The sequence below is a fragment of the Zootermopsis nevadensis genome, unplaced genomic scaffold (genome assembly GCF_977971745.1).
Source record: "Zootermopsis nevadensis isolate Lab colony 2312 unplaced genomic scaffold, Znev_1.0 Znev_ptg000002l, whole genome shotgun sequence".
NCBI lineage: Eukaryota > Metazoa > Arthropoda > Insecta > Blattodea > Termopsidae > Zootermopsis > Zootermopsis nevadensis.
In genome coordinates this window covers 11101093-11114047 of record NW_028259134.1, presented here as the reverse complement: position 1 = coordinate 11114047, position 12955 = coordinate 11101093, and the positions used below count along the sequence as shown (strand labels likewise).

At 34.8% G+C, this 12955-nt stretch overlaps 2 protein-coding genes across 19 annotated transcripts in view; one reads left to right on the top strand and one right to left on the bottom strand.

Annotated features, from left to right (window-relative positions):
• The window catches only part of Atf6 (bZIP_ATF6 domain-containing protein ATf6), a 309841-nt gene extending 301676 nt beyond the window's left edge, over window positions 1-8165 (top strand). For all 14 annotated transcript variants that reach the window (XM_087349390.1, XM_087349407.1, XM_087349395.1 and 11 more), the window contains 3 exons: window positions 652-819; window positions 1482-1699; window positions 2117-8165. In XM_087349390.1, coding sequence (XP_087205516.1) covers window positions 652-819; window positions 1482-1699; window positions 2117-2532 — 802 coding nt within the window. In that variant the 3' untranslated portion in view covers window positions 2533-8165. The remainder of the gene's footprint in view (window positions 1-651; window positions 820-1481; window positions 1700-2116) is intronic.
• Window positions 8166-9324: 1159 nt separating this feature from the next.
• On the bottom strand, window positions 9325-12802 carry Srx (sulfiredoxin). Of its 5 annotated transcripts, none has more exons than XM_022069004.2 (3): window positions 12533-12802; window positions 11180-11343; window positions 9325-10961 (listed from the first exon to the last, which is right to left on the bottom strand). In XM_022069004.2, the coding sequence occupies exons 1-3, from the start codon at window positions 12750-12752 to the stop codon at window positions 10752-10754; spliced, it is 594 nt and encodes a 197-aa protein (XP_021924696.1). In that variant the 5' UTR covers window positions 12753-12802; the 3' UTR covers window positions 9325-10751. The 5 variants fall into 5 exon arrangements, with proteins under 5 accessions (XP_021924696.1, XP_021924699.1, XP_087205666.1 ...); XM_022069007.2 differs by lacking the exon at window positions 12533-12802 and adding an exon at window positions 12386-12485; XM_087349540.1 differs by lacking the exon at window positions 12533-12802 and adding an exon at window positions 11753-12156.
• Between the last annotated feature and the right edge of the window lie 153 nt (window positions 12803-12955).

The following is a 12955-nucleotide window of genomic DNA, read 5'->3' as shown; positions in this document are numbered from 1 at the left end:
GAATAATATTGTCACTTGTTACAAATAAATTGACTGTAGTACCCATTTGTCTCTTTGATTTTATTAAAATAAAATGTGTATTGTTTCCTTTATATTTTGCAGTTCAAATGCATTATACTCATAAATGCAAGGACTAAGAAGTTTCTAAGTAAGAAATGTGATAAAACCGGTTGACTACAACATCACAAAAATTAATGTGTTTGGTAACCACATCTTTGATGTAAAATCATGCAGTACTTAATTAGTTGAATGCCATGAAGAAACCACATATATGTATCATAGACTTATACATGTTCACTTCAGTGTTTGAAAAAATCGGTCGTGAGAAATATGACATGTCTCTTGCCATGAGACATCAAGGTGGCATAAACTCTGTTGGATACATGAGCAAGGAAATGGGAACGAATAAGTCTGCATGAAATTACTCTTAGTTATTTACATACATGTCTGAACATCTAACAGTTCTGTAGTAGAGCCTTTTGATATTCATGTTACCACAATTCTAGACCATTTAGCAAAATGTATTCTTACAGCATAGTTTCTCTTTCATGTTATTTGATATTGTGAACTGTCACAATTTATTTGCTGTAATATAATTGGAATATTGTTTTCAATCTTCATCCACAAATAAAACCACTGTTGTGCACACAGATTGGATAGTGAGTTACGCCGCTGGATTGGGGTGGATCTGGAATCTGAAAACTTGACACACCAGCCAAAACCAGAGGTTAAGTCATTGGGTGAATTACTGCTTCCTGTCCCAACCACAAAACCACAGTCCCATAAGTTTAAACCAAAAACCAAGAGAAAACAACAAATGTAAGTTAATTGACAAATAATATGAAGTAGAAATTTTAGTATTATTCATTAAAGACATACAGATTAGACAAAGTATTTACCAGGTTTAGGTATTATACGTATATGTGTATAAGAGAAACAGAGATGCAGAAGGCTTGCATCTCAGAAAGGATATTTTCAGTATAGTGGACTGCATGTATCAAACTGATTTTTAGCAAGCCAGTAATTGCTTTTCAGTAGTATGCAGATGTACCGCTTACAGACATTTTTCTCACAAAACAAACAAGTATGGAAAGATTAAGTATTCTGGGTGGTGTGAGTTTAGATTGTGGTCTTCTGGGTGGTTACCAATATTTTGGAAGAACATTCTGCTTCAGTCTTATGTATAGTTGCAGGCAAAGAGTGGTAACCGTCTACAAGACTACATGGCATCACAATCCAGAAAACTACAGTCCACATGTAGAGATTTTCTACATAGTTAGTGAACAGTTATTTAATTAGGTGAGATTTTAAGTTTTTATGGTGGCAGGTATGAAGATAGTTGTCTTCTGGGATGTTACACCATGTTGTCTGGTAGATTGCCCTTACAATGAAGGTAGCAAGCACGTCTGAGATGTCGGTAAACTTCTACGAGACTGCATGGCGCAACATCCCTGTTACATTATTATTCCATGAATCCACAGTTCACGCAGACAGCCAGCCGTCAGCAATGAAGTGGAAGTGTATGGCATAAGACCACAGTACTACAATTATGCTGCTTTCTTTGAGGCAATACATAGAAGGGATGATACTTTTTATGTTGTGTCCTTCTCTGGCGATCATCTGCTTGTGCCTGCTCTTGCTCATAACAAAACAGTACGTCCAAAGATGTCTCTGGTGTTACCTGCATTGCCCTTCAATGGTAAGAAAATGTGACAGTTTTAAATATTTGTTCAAGAATTTGTAAAACATTAATCTTGTTAGAGGCAAAAATTTAAATTCATGATAAAAGTATTTAACAATGCTATTGTAATCTCTGAAGTAGGAGTAGTATAACCTAAAAGTCATTCAACCAACCAAAGTAAATGAATTATTGTTTATGAAGTTCCATGCTTCAAAGTTATGTCAACAGCACTTTTCAGTAGGAAGAACAATTTTTTGTTCCTGCCTTCTCTGAACTTAATCTTTTCATTTATAAGTTGTGCAAGGTGGAAGAGTAGCTAGTGACATCCTCCCATGAGAATCTTTGAGAGTCCTTTTCCTGATAAGTGTCTGTCCTTTCCCACATACATCCTCTGTATTTATTGCCCAAATTGTATAAGCTGTAACATTATTGCAGAATCAATGACAGCACCTCCAAACCACGTTACAATGATGCAAATAGACTGTGAAGTAACAAATACGCAGTTGCTTCATGTAAAAAAAGGAGATATCCCAGCTCATTTGAGGCAGAATGACACAGGACACTACTCCAATTCAACAGCTTCAGATAAGCCAAGCACAAAGGATCAAGCTGATGATGACTTCACATCTGAGAGACGTCCAGCCATGACCAGATCTCAGCCTTATCGGCCGTATTTTGTTAAACCAAATCACAAGAAGTTTATGGACAATGGTGAGTTTCCCAGTGAACCCAAAATTAGTGTTGAATTTGGTAGCTCCAATCCATATAATATCACCAGTAATAGGATGTCAAATCTCAGCAATGTGTTCAGTTCTAAAGATTATATGAAAAAGGACCCCAGGTTTACATAATTCTGTAAAGCTTGTATTTTTTTAAGTATAGTGTGACTGATAAGAACTCTCAGAAACTTCCTCTCTTTTTCATACTGTTAACCATTCAGATTGAATTGCCCAGCACAGAATTAGTTATTTAATTGGCGTCACATCCAATGGTGGTCTAGCGGTTAGAACGCTGGACTTGTAATACTGGGGTCCCGGGTTCGATTTCTGGCGGTGCTCAGATTTACAACTTGTGTTGGGCAAGGCCATGGTCTAGGCATCACGAAGTTTTCCTCCGGGGTTTCTCCGTGGCATCCCAACAATTACTCCACTTTCGTCATCATTTCACAAAAAAGGGGTCACAGCAGGAGCGTTAAATGTCGCGGTCCCAATCGAATCCATGTACTGATGGGTCGTGAATCCTGCTAACCACCAATGCACACCATGCTGAATGGTGTGTGCTGGACATGAAAAAAAATTGGCATCACAAACTTTAGTAACTGTTAAGTTAATTTACTGTGATAGGAATTCAATTTTCCATGTTTGTTGTTTTCTAAGAGTTGTTCCGGGACTTTCTTAACATCATTTTATTCACCTTCTTTCCTCAAAACATACATTATTGGAATTTTCATCTCAGTTTTCAATTGTTTCTGGATCTGTACTCTACTGCAGCTCTGGTTCTTATCCAGTGAGGGTATCTGGTTTGTCGGTCCACCAGTGTCAGGTACTTTCTTCTGATCTAACGTCAGGTTTTATTTCAGCTTTGAAGAATATGTTTATGAATTAAATAATCATGATACACTTGATTTGGCTGTTAATTGTAAGTTGAGGATTATTGAACAGCTTTATGGATAAATTTTGTAGTAATAATCATCAGTTTTTTATTGCCCTAATCTCAGAAGATAAATAAATAAGAAGCTTACAAATCCTGATTTACATGCTGCAGCTTTTTTGCATTTTATCATGCAAATAGTTTACTGTGTAACCTGTTTTAATTGTAAGAAGTCAGATGTGTTCTTAATATACGTACATTGCATTTTCAGTCAATATTATCTTAGGAGTAAACAGTTCTGAAGTAATTGTACTTAAAACAATTTTTACAAAGCATACATTTGAAATGTATTAGGCCTGCTGTATAAGTATTTGTGTTAAGATGATGTTGGGAGAGCATTTATATGATTTAATTTGTTGTTTTTATTATGTTACTATTTTTTAAGATTAAATTTGTCACTTCTCTAAAGTTTGTAGAATAAGTACAGATAGGTCCAGCAGAAGTACTTGGCAATATTTGAAATTACAGTACTTCTGGAGTAGTAGCGGTAATGTGGTTTTGAGGTGATAAATTATATAAACCAAATTTTTTGGTGTAAGCAAACTATGTATGAATTGTAGTGATTTGGTATAGAGTGAAGTAACACATTTTGTGTGCTTGGGACCAACCAAGATATGTAATAAATGTTTGTTAGACTGTACTGTCCAAGTACAGCCAGATACCGTCATGTCTCCACCAGCAAACATGAAGAAAGAGAGAGGAACCCTAGTGTCCGAAGTATCGGCCTGTGCATGAGAAGTATTGTTTCATGCTAGACCATATTTAATGCATATTTTCCATTAATGCCAGAGTATGGTCACACTACCTAGGTTCTCTCCAGCAACTACCGTGGGCTGTTACAGAATCTTGTTATTTTTTGAAAGTATTATCCTACAGATGAGCTTTGTTAGACTTGATACACTGTTGCAAATATGTGGTAAAGTTCCTCATGGTCCATTGCACATCAGAATCTTATTTGTTTCTACACAGATTTGTGCTTTAAAATTGCAATGATAATCTGCTGTTTATGTGATATTCAAGACTTGACTTAAAGTTTACAAGAGTTTTCATAAACTTGGTTTAATTTTTGTGGTTCAAAACTTTGCTACTAGTACTGATGTTTTTATGGTTCAATTGGTTTCTTATTGCTTATCACATGACTTATTTGTGGTTGGCTAACTTGCCCCTACTGTATCATTCAAAACTTTACATTAAACTTCTGTTCAGACAGCCTACCTGCATATTATGTCATGTGGTTCCTTTAATGAATTTTTCCCTTTGAAGTGTTTTGGCTGGATTTGTGGGGACTGTATAAGTAAGGCACAACTGAATTGAGTTATTAAGTTGACTAAATGACAGAGACATTCTTAGTAGCCTTCAGTGAGCATAATGTCTCATATTCTTAAAACCCACTCTTGTCTAATTCTAAAAGCAAGTAATCATTACTGTTATCATGAGATGGGTGGATGAGGTGAAACTTTGTAGCTATTTATCTTCCTCATTATTTATAAATTGGGAGGTCCAGGACTGCTGCAGTGTTTAAAATAATGACATCTTCAGGTTTTCTTGCACTACGTACTACTTTTTATTAAAGAATGTTAAGGTAGTTATTTAAGGGCTTTTATAGACAGTTGTGATTATAGTATATTATAAAAACTTCATTTAGATATAATTAAGAATAATCTTAAACTTAAGATATGTTGATTAGATTGTGTGATGATGGTGAACGTTACTTTTGCCGAGTTTTCTATTGTACGACACATTATTTCTTGTGGTGGCTGTTCAGCCAGCAGATGGATGACTTAAAAATTGCAGGGATGACAGTGTAAATCTCTGTGTAAAATTGTTTGCACACTTTGTTACATTTGAAGCACTGAAGCACGTGTTATGGTGGGTGAATAATACAAGACCTACCTGTTGATTTCACATCTCATACAGAACCTTAATATCTTTTGAAACTGAGAGGAGAATAGTTATGAGAGGGAGCACCTCACCAGTTAATTACCACCAGAATTTTCACATCATTGATATAACAGACTCTATTTTAACGCTTTATATTGAACTGAACTACAAGGTCTTTTCATTACAATGCACAGTGAATTATATTTTGAGAGGATGGTCAAAGTATATCTGCTGGATCATGTATAATTGTAATTATCTATTGTATATTGTAATATTTAATGATGTAAATATAGATTTTTAAGTGTCTTGCACTCTGTAATGTTGCCGCCATTGCAGTATGTGTGTACATGTATATGTGGAAGATTGGTATAATAATGAAGTAAAATGTTTCCTATCCTTTAGAACAGTGGTATTTAACCTTTTTTGTTCGCGTACCCCCAAAGTTGTTGGTGTATAATTCAAGTTATACATAGTATATAATCTACATCTAAAATAAATTACATTACTGATTAAAATTAAATCTGTGGTGTAACAGCTCTAGAGAGCCAAAGCCGACTAGCTTGACTGCTGGCCTCACGTTCACATGCATAAGCAGAGGTGAACGATCATCCAACCACATATAGGGTGTGACGTGTGGTCAGTACGGGGAACCCCCAGCCATTGCTAGCTTTCCTGACCAGATTATGCTACTCATTTTAGCTCCCCAATTTCCTCACGATGCTGGGTTGGCACCGGCCCCATACACTAGTCGAAGGCTCATGAGAAAATTTCTTCTTCCCCGAGACTCGAACCAGCGCGCATTCCGTATTGCCGGTCCGAAGCATGATGCCTCAGACTGCGCAGCTACAGCGCAGGACTACATTACTGATTATTCAGTGTTTATCATATTTTTTTTAAAAAAAAAATTCACGTACCCCAGGTTGAATACCACTACTTTAGAACAAGGTTCACCATAATGTGTGACAGGTTATGATGTTTTATCATTTAGAAACGGCTATCATGACTATTCATGGAGTAATTTGGTACAGGACTGCATGTAAAGAGCTGTTCCAAGTGAGGGTACTGTCCAGACTAGCTCTGTGGCCTATTGAACTCTTGTTCGTCATGTACTAGGAATTTCTTGTGTGGTTGAAGGCAGACTATATGAAGCGAACTGCTTGCCTCATAGTGCTAAGATCTGAGAATGGGACCTCCATGCTCCATATGTTCCTTTGTAGCTTGATGTTAAGGCTCAGGGAAAACTTAAAAACCTTAACCATTTTTTGTTATGTTTTGTTAAAACATGCTCATACTGCTTTTCTTTGATTCTTATGGTATTATAAAGACATACTAAAGGCTGTAATGTATATTAGATTCACTTCAGTGCATGGATGAACTGTTTTTATTTAGAACTTAGTTTCTGGATTTATAATGCCTGTGAAAGCAAAAATGAGAACAAGAGTATAGGAATTTGAGAGAAGGGTTCAAATTTCCAGTTTTTGTCATATATTTACAAAATTATACTTTCTGAATCATGTTCAGTTTAATTTAACATTCATTATTCAAAATTAAAGGAATGAATGACCATACAGAACCTTTATCTGAAAGTAATTTTATTTGGTTATGTTTCATTTACAAAATTAATAAACTTTGCTTTGAGTAGGGATAATGGAATCAAATTGACATTAGCCCAAAAATTAAACCACCAAATTGTAACTCGCCTATTTAAACAGTGCGAGAATGAATTCCTGTTATTATTACTATTATTGTTGTGCATGTGGTAATATTCTTTTTTGAAATAAGAGGAGCCCTTGATGATGGCCAACTAGAAGTAAAAACATGATTTTAAGATTATAGAAAAATCCTTTTGTATAGGAACAAACGTGCAGTTGTATCTAAATGGTATTTATACATACATTATTGAATTAGAATACAACAGTCATGGAATCAAGTATTAAAATAATTTGTATATTTGTTACCAGAAGTGCCTGAAATCTGTCTAGTTTGTCCTAGGCAAAAATAGAAACTCCTGTCACTGTTAGGAGTGTGGTTGGGATAGGTTGCATTAGGTATTCTAGTTTTGCATAGGACAAACTAGTTTAGATGGATTTCATGTTTTTTTGGTGACATGTATTTGCTAAACTACAGTGTCATGTTTGTCCTTTCTTACATAAGTTATAGGTTTAACTTGCATTTAAATGTTTATATAGTTCACATAACATCATAAATTTGTATGTCATAAGTTTCATTTGTAAATTCATTTTGTCACTGGTTCAAAATGGCAGTGCTCCCTTACAAGAATATATTTTTAAGATTCTAGTGTCACTGATTGTTGTATTCTGAAGAATGAAGGGATACACGAATAGTAGACTGAGAGGAAGTCTAGTTTTTGTTGTGGCATGGCAGAGAAACAACATTGTGTGTTTTTATTGCTTTCTCTGATTTCTCGTAGAAACACTTGCATTTTATTCACTAATGTAAAAAGTGAAGACTCACTAACTGTTAATGACTAGTTCCTGACAAGTCTCACAGTAGACGGCTGAAAGCATGATGAATTAAATGTTTCAAAAGTAATTAACTTTCAGCTAGAATCTTAGTGGTGTCTGAAAGGCTGTTAGTACTGTTTACAACAGTGCATTTAGCATGTAAGATAGTACTGTAAATTGGTGTGTTCGTGATGTGTTCATTTGTTGTCTGAAGCACAAGTGCAATTTTGGTTATAGATATGGATGAGGGTTTGCCTGTTTCTTTTTATTCTTCATTCTTCTCCTGTAAGTAAAATGTGTAAAGTATATACTGAAAATGATATGTTGGAGTGTTGTTGAACTGGATTAAAACTCCTCATGATCGTAATTTTTATTCTCTTAAAGAGGATTCCATTCATAACGTAATGTTGAAGTATAAATTACAATAAAATATTGTATGATTTATGAAGTAAAATAATATGAATTGAATAAAACTGTGATTACATGTTCATATTTTTTACTTCTGGTGACAGATAAGGTATTGTAATAGTAAAAATCATCTTTGTGTTTTTAACAGAAATGCATGTTTTAGGTACCTATGAGCCTAAAATTGTGGGTGTTGTGCTTAGTCCCTTCCAAAGCAAATGAATGACAGAAAACTTTGTTTTCTATCTTGTAAGTATCTATCTTACACCAAAAAGTGACAATTCTGTATCATATAAGTTTCATACAGAATTTGCAGATTATGTATGTCCATATGTAATTTCACTAGCCTAGCTCCAGTAGTTCATTAGTTATTGTCATCAGACCAAAAGATAAGACTTCAGGTTCTTATGGTATTATGTATAAAGATAGCTGTCTTGTAGGATGTTGTTGGTAGATAGTGACCATTGTTTCAGAGGAGCTTACTGACAACATGGTACAATATTTCAGGAAACAGTAAATTTTATTTTTGTGTAGTGTATTTTAGATTCTATAAAAGAATATGTAAGGTGTGCATTCAGCATATTGTTTCACCATGGTCTGTATGATGGGTCAATTATTTTTCTTATAGCTTATGTATCCAGACAAGCTCTGGGGCCCATCCAGCCTCCTATCTAGTGGATATAGGTGGTACTTTCCCTGGGGTGTGATGGTAACCACTCAGCCAAATCAAGTGCTGTGGTCAAGAATGAGTAGAAGCTAGACCTCTTCTCTCATGGTATGTAGTGAGACAGCTTTACTTCTACAAAAGAATATCCTTAACAGAAGTTGTACCTTTTGAAGACCTGTTACCACAAAATGTTATGGTGGTACATTAAGTGGTGTTAAAGTGACTGACACAAGTGGACATTTACGCACATCTGCCATCACATGCCCTCATGAGCCAATCAGTTTCAGAGATTTGGTGTTGAAATATTAATTTACATCAAGTGTGAAGCAGACTCCATTTGTGTGCATTTGTGTATATCTGCACCACCCACCTTCATTTGTGTCTGTCAGTATAGTGTCCTTCCCATCTCAGAAATCACATGACTACACATTACTATTCATGGCAAGAAATGAAAATAAACAAAGTCACAGTGCCCTCTATTCCAGGATCTCCTTCCTTACAAAATGTTATTACAGTCCATCAATTGGTCCAAAAGTTATTGGGGGAGAGGTTAGACACACAGATTGGAATATAGGTAAATTAAAAATGTTTTATTATGCAATGTAATCTCATACTAACTTTGCCTTACATTTAACTACCACTCACATATCCATCACCTATTAAAATATCATATAAAAGTACATAATTATCTTTCTTAAGCACTATTAAAATTCACACCACAACTGACTCTGGATAAAATTCAGTGGTAAGCTATTGAGATGGGTTTCACAACACATTTGTTGATCAGCATGGCACCTGTCACTTTCTCATGGCGTAAGATTTGCTACTACTTGATTCTTTCATTTTTATTATAAATAATGGGTTTCCCACATATACTCAGCAGATATTTTGATTTTACCATTGGCTCTCAACCTGTTCGTATCTTGATATGGAGCACAATTTCAGTTGTATTATATGTACTGTGAATTATAATTCAAGATATCTTGCCTTAATCACAGGGAAATTGCTGAAACATTGGGTTCTCTTGCTTGTAATAGCAGGGAGAATAAAATGTGGGACTGCACTTTCTCAGGACAGAATACCTGCTATGGCACATTATGTACTGTGTTATAAAATCTATAACAAATTCCTTAGTACAGAGTCTTACGTAGGTGGTGGTTATTCATCTGGTCAAGAACCTACAATATTCAGTGACCAATACTACAATTGTAATGAGCAAGTTACAAGTATTGTGATCCTAGTATTATTTATTTTCTTACATTTTCATAAAAAGTTTATATGAAACATCTTTTACATCCATAATCTGTGGCAGATTCATGAAAACCTTAAATAATTGTTATTATTGAACTTCTTGCTAGCTTCAAATTTAAATAAAAGTGATCAACTTACAGTTACCAAGATCAAAAGTAAAATTCCAAACATTTTATTCTCTTCAGAGACTGTGCATCATAATACACGCAATAAATTAAATGTAAAAGGAATGTGTCCATCAAAGTATGGGTTCCAAGAAGCAGATATTCATTCATCATAAGTTCCAGTTCTTTCATCTATAAGTCACAGTTGGTTCACTTATGGACAAATAACTTTAAAAGTAATACACACAATATATAAAACTGAAGGACAGAATTCTTCAGTGACAGACCACTGAGGTTTTAAAAATGCTTGAAGAGTCAAAGCATATTATACAGTCAGTTAACGTATGGTTAAATTTGTTATTCATATTATTCAGTCATCATTTTGAAGTGAGAATGCCAGTATTCAGACTTAACTTACCTCAAAACAAGACTAGCATTAAGCACAGAATATCTGATTAACTTCAACAATAAATGCTTTATAAACCAACGCATTAAGTACTTTTTTTCAAATAACATGAACACAATGAAGGTAATACATTTTCTAAAATATAACAGGCATTGACCGGTTCTGAAATGCTGACTTATCTTGCATTTTCCTTAAATCATTGACTTTATTTTGAGTTTGATCATATTTCTTAGTCTTAACCCTATTTCAGATCAGGTGTAGAACCTCCAAGGTAGACACTTAAGTCACTGATAGTGGATTTCACCAGCTTGGCCCTTATCGTCGGTAAACCCAAACGTCTGTGCGCAGAGTATCGATGACAACCACCAAACGAATAGTAATAATCACCTCCTTCTCGACCTTTAATCCATAAAACGTCAATCGGTGGCACTTCAGAACACTTTACTGGATCCTGAAATACAATATATCAGAGTGTAACTTCAAATCAATGGCTACTGTTACTCATGTTCCGTTGTCATTGTTCTTCAGAAAATTACTACTACTGGAATCTTTAAATCAAAACTTTGTTTGGAATGATAACACAATCATGAATGAATTTACATAATTACAAGAATGTTTGACAAAATATACATTAAGTAGATCTTAACTAAACACAAAATATTAATTTACCTGCAGGGTCTTCATTATGCTCTGAACTTTATCTTCATTTACTTCTAGTGGAAATGGGCGAATGAGAACTGTGATTGGAATATCATGAACTTCTTCAATTAATCCAGCATGGATGCTGGTAATTTCTGTATCTGATTCAGAAACTTTAGTTGTAGATGCCATTGCTGTAATGAAAGAAGCTTCAAATAAGCCTTTAACAATAAATTAGTAATTCAACAAGGAATATATGGGAATTAACAGAAGGCCTAAAGTTTCCGGTTTGACACCCAACATATATCAGGTAACCACTGCAGACAGCCATAGTGTTTAGTGCTTGAAGGTTATATTTATACCATGTACTGATATTGTGGATATCTGAGTTTGAAATTTTTCTGTATTGTCCAGTACAAATGATGACAGCTATAATTTGCTGGCTAGTGGATGAATTCCATGTTTTATAGTGCCATAATTTGAATACATGCCATTATTTGAATCTGGTGATTTTATTTCTACTTGTTTCCTTCTGTCATCAAGGTACGTTATCAATGACCATGCATTTTTATTACTATAAATATCATCAGAGGCAGTGTTTACCAAATATGGATACCACGAAACTTCCACATCAGTGTGCGCTAACATAATCAATTCATACTGTTTTCCCATGCGATCATTAAGGAGAATGGAGTTTATTTTATTTCTTCTAACCTCAAAGTACTGCAATATATTTCAACCTCCACAATAGCTAGGAATTTTTAATCCTGAAGTGAATACAAACTAGTTTACCCGATCCTGCAAATATTCGAGGCCTTCTAACAACTATTTTCTTCAGTACCGAGTTCATAACGCATGAAACATAAAACACTTAATTCCGTAGATCCATACAGCGGGGTGTTTGTTATCATTTTCAAACAAGGATCGCATCTTCTACCATCACATGACGTGTAGCAATCAGTGACAAACAATAAGGCCACATAAACAAAAATAAAATTCTCACTACGTGTCCGAGTCAGCTACTTGTAGAGAATATAGAGTGTTATTGAATGGAATATTCACTGCACTCTAGGATTGAAAGATTATCTTCTAGCTCACTCCTTCCACTCGGTAGATCTTATTTTAATGGGAAATTCTGGAGCATTTTAAATGTTTAGGAAGATGTTCGTTCTTTCGTAATTGCTCTTTATAGTTTAGTACCCCTACAAATTTTATAACGGCCAATTGATTCTGTACCTTATTTTCCATTTGAATTTTCGGTAGGTGTTTAAGGCATGTAATTATACTTGCATTTGTATTTTTCACTTTATAGCACATGTTTTACGCCCCTTGTTTAAACATACGAAGAGTCTACTGAATGCAATACATTCTAATTCCACAAACCTCTGCATGTAGCATCGTTCATGCGTTCTGCACAGAATTTTTTCGTAAATTTTCCTTCCTCTTCAAGTGACAATGCCTCACGTTTTCTTCTGAATATAGTTAATGTGGTGTCCATCAAAAGCAGTCTCCCGTCCATCCCAATTAAGATTATAAACCCCAAATGGTGATTCTCCGACGAACTTAAAATATCAAAACTGCTATTTTTGACCGCTGTAAACATTCACGAAACCAATTTGCCCACTTAAAAGGAAATTTGGTAGCATCACATGTAGCCAACAGCTGAATATTTAATCTGCTATATACACTGCTGTTAACTGTTGATTTCACTTTCCCATTATTTAGTGAACAGTTAGATATTATTCGCCGTACAATGTAAAATATATATCTATTTCGCCCCCCTTAACTTGTGATGTTTTTAGATAC